Genomic DNA, 1,670 nt, shown 5'->3' on the forward strand with positions numbered 1-1,670 from the left:
TCATTTTGAAGACATGTGGTACCACCCTCTTACTGAAAGCACTGGTTCCCCTGTTGAAGCTTGCTAGGGATTACAGTGGGTTTGATTCGATTCAAGTAAGTAATCAAAGGTGGTATTTAAGCCTTATTTGGGGAGTGTAACTATTGGCATGCTCATCCTGTGATGGGATTGGTAAATGTGTATAACTCACAACTTAAGTTATCATACATAAGAATATATGCCAAGGGGGACAACTCTCTCGGGCCCTGCTCCTGTCCCTCTATTGCACAGGACCTTTCTTTCCCTCAATAAATATATTCTGCTCATTTTTTTTTAAAGAATATATGGCAAGATCTTTTTGACAAACTAAAGAGAGGCACAATATTTAGCCTTTGGTCAAGAACCACAGATGGAGGAAGCAGAGATGAGTTAAAATAAAATTTAAGTGGAAAAAAAAGACCAACACTCCGGAAATTCTTGAAATGATTACTATATAAATATAGGGAAATGGGGATGGGCATGAAGCTCAGTGGTAGAGTTCTTTGGATTCTAGAGAACCCTGGGTTTGATCCCTAGTGCCATTCCTATTCCCTAAAAGAATGATTTCACAAGTAAAATAAGGACCAAACGATACTAAGTTAAATTCTGTATTTCAGGACTGTAGAATTTCTAGTTAGGGTATAATTTTCTGATAACTAGTTATTTTCTTTTTTGTCTTTGTCTCTTTTTTAAAGTTTTGTTTTATTTTTGTCTTGAGAGAATCTCATTAGGCTGTCCTTGAACTCACTATTTAGCCCAGGTTGGCACTAAATTCATAGTGATCCTCTTGCCTCCTGAGTGCTGCGATTACAGACACGTGCTTATGTGCTTCCGTGCCTGGCTAGTTATTTTTTGAAATAGGATTGCACTAAGTTGCCTAGGCTAGAATCAATTTTTCAATCTTTGAGTCTTCCCAGCTCTTTTCTTTAACCTCTGATTGAATGTAGTATTTTACCTCATAAGATTATCATTAGGAGCTAACAGTTTTTGGTTTCCCCCTAATGCTGGAAATTGAAACCCAGAGCCTTCTTAGCTCCTGCTAGGCAAATGTTCTACCTCTAAGCTATTAGCATTTTTGTTGTTACCTAGTGATCTTTATAGGAAATCTAGAGCAATCTGTGCTTAAAATGGGCCACTGGCTCTTAAAATTTAATATAGGAGTGTTTTTCACAAAATCTTTGCTTACCTATTAAAAGGCTCAGATTAAAAACTGCTGTCAAAAGAAGTGAACTTTGTATGTATGATTTTTGTTATGACTTACTGTCAATAGATTGAACATTTATTTTTTGTTCTAGAATTTTAAAATTATAGTATTAAATGTGCATAAATATCTAAGATTGTACTGTACTAGTATCATTCAGCTAGCTAATTTGTATACTTTAGAAGTGGAAAATGTGGGGCCAGGGAGATAGCTCAGTAGAATAAGCACTTGTCTGGCAAGCCCAAGGGCCTGAGTTCAATCCCTGGTTCCGCCAAAAAAAAGAAGTGGAAAATGTTTCTAGACTTGATAGAAAGTGGTTGATAAATTTAGACGAAGTTCTTAAAATTATCCCATATCTTTTTGTTTTAAAGAGCTTCTTTTATTCTCGTAAGAATTTCATGAAGCCTTCTCACCAAGGGTACCCACACCGGAATTTCCAGGAAGAAATAGA

At 36.2% G+C, this 1,670-nt stretch overlaps 1 protein-coding gene across 1 annotated transcript in view; it reads left to right on the forward strand.

The window, feature by feature from the left end:
- Positions 1–1,670, forward strand: part of Amd1 (adenosylmethionine decarboxylase 1) — a gene marked incomplete at its 3' end in the record, with an annotated part of 43,337 nt that overhangs the window by 26,781 nt on the left and 14,886 nt on the right. The window contains exons 4-5 of the mRNA XM_023722323.1: positions 14–95; positions 1,591–1,632. Coding sequence (XP_023578091.1) covers positions 14–95; positions 1,591–1,632 — 124 coding nt within the window. The remainder of the gene's footprint in view (positions 1–13; positions 96–1,590; positions 1,633–1,670) is intronic.

This window comes from Octodon degus, unplaced genomic scaffold (genome assembly GCF_000260255.1).
Source record: "Octodon degus isolate 3935 unplaced genomic scaffold, OctDeg1.0 scaffold00090, whole genome shotgun sequence".
Lineage (NCBI taxonomy): Eukaryota > Metazoa > Chordata > Mammalia > Rodentia > Octodontidae > Octodon > Octodon degus.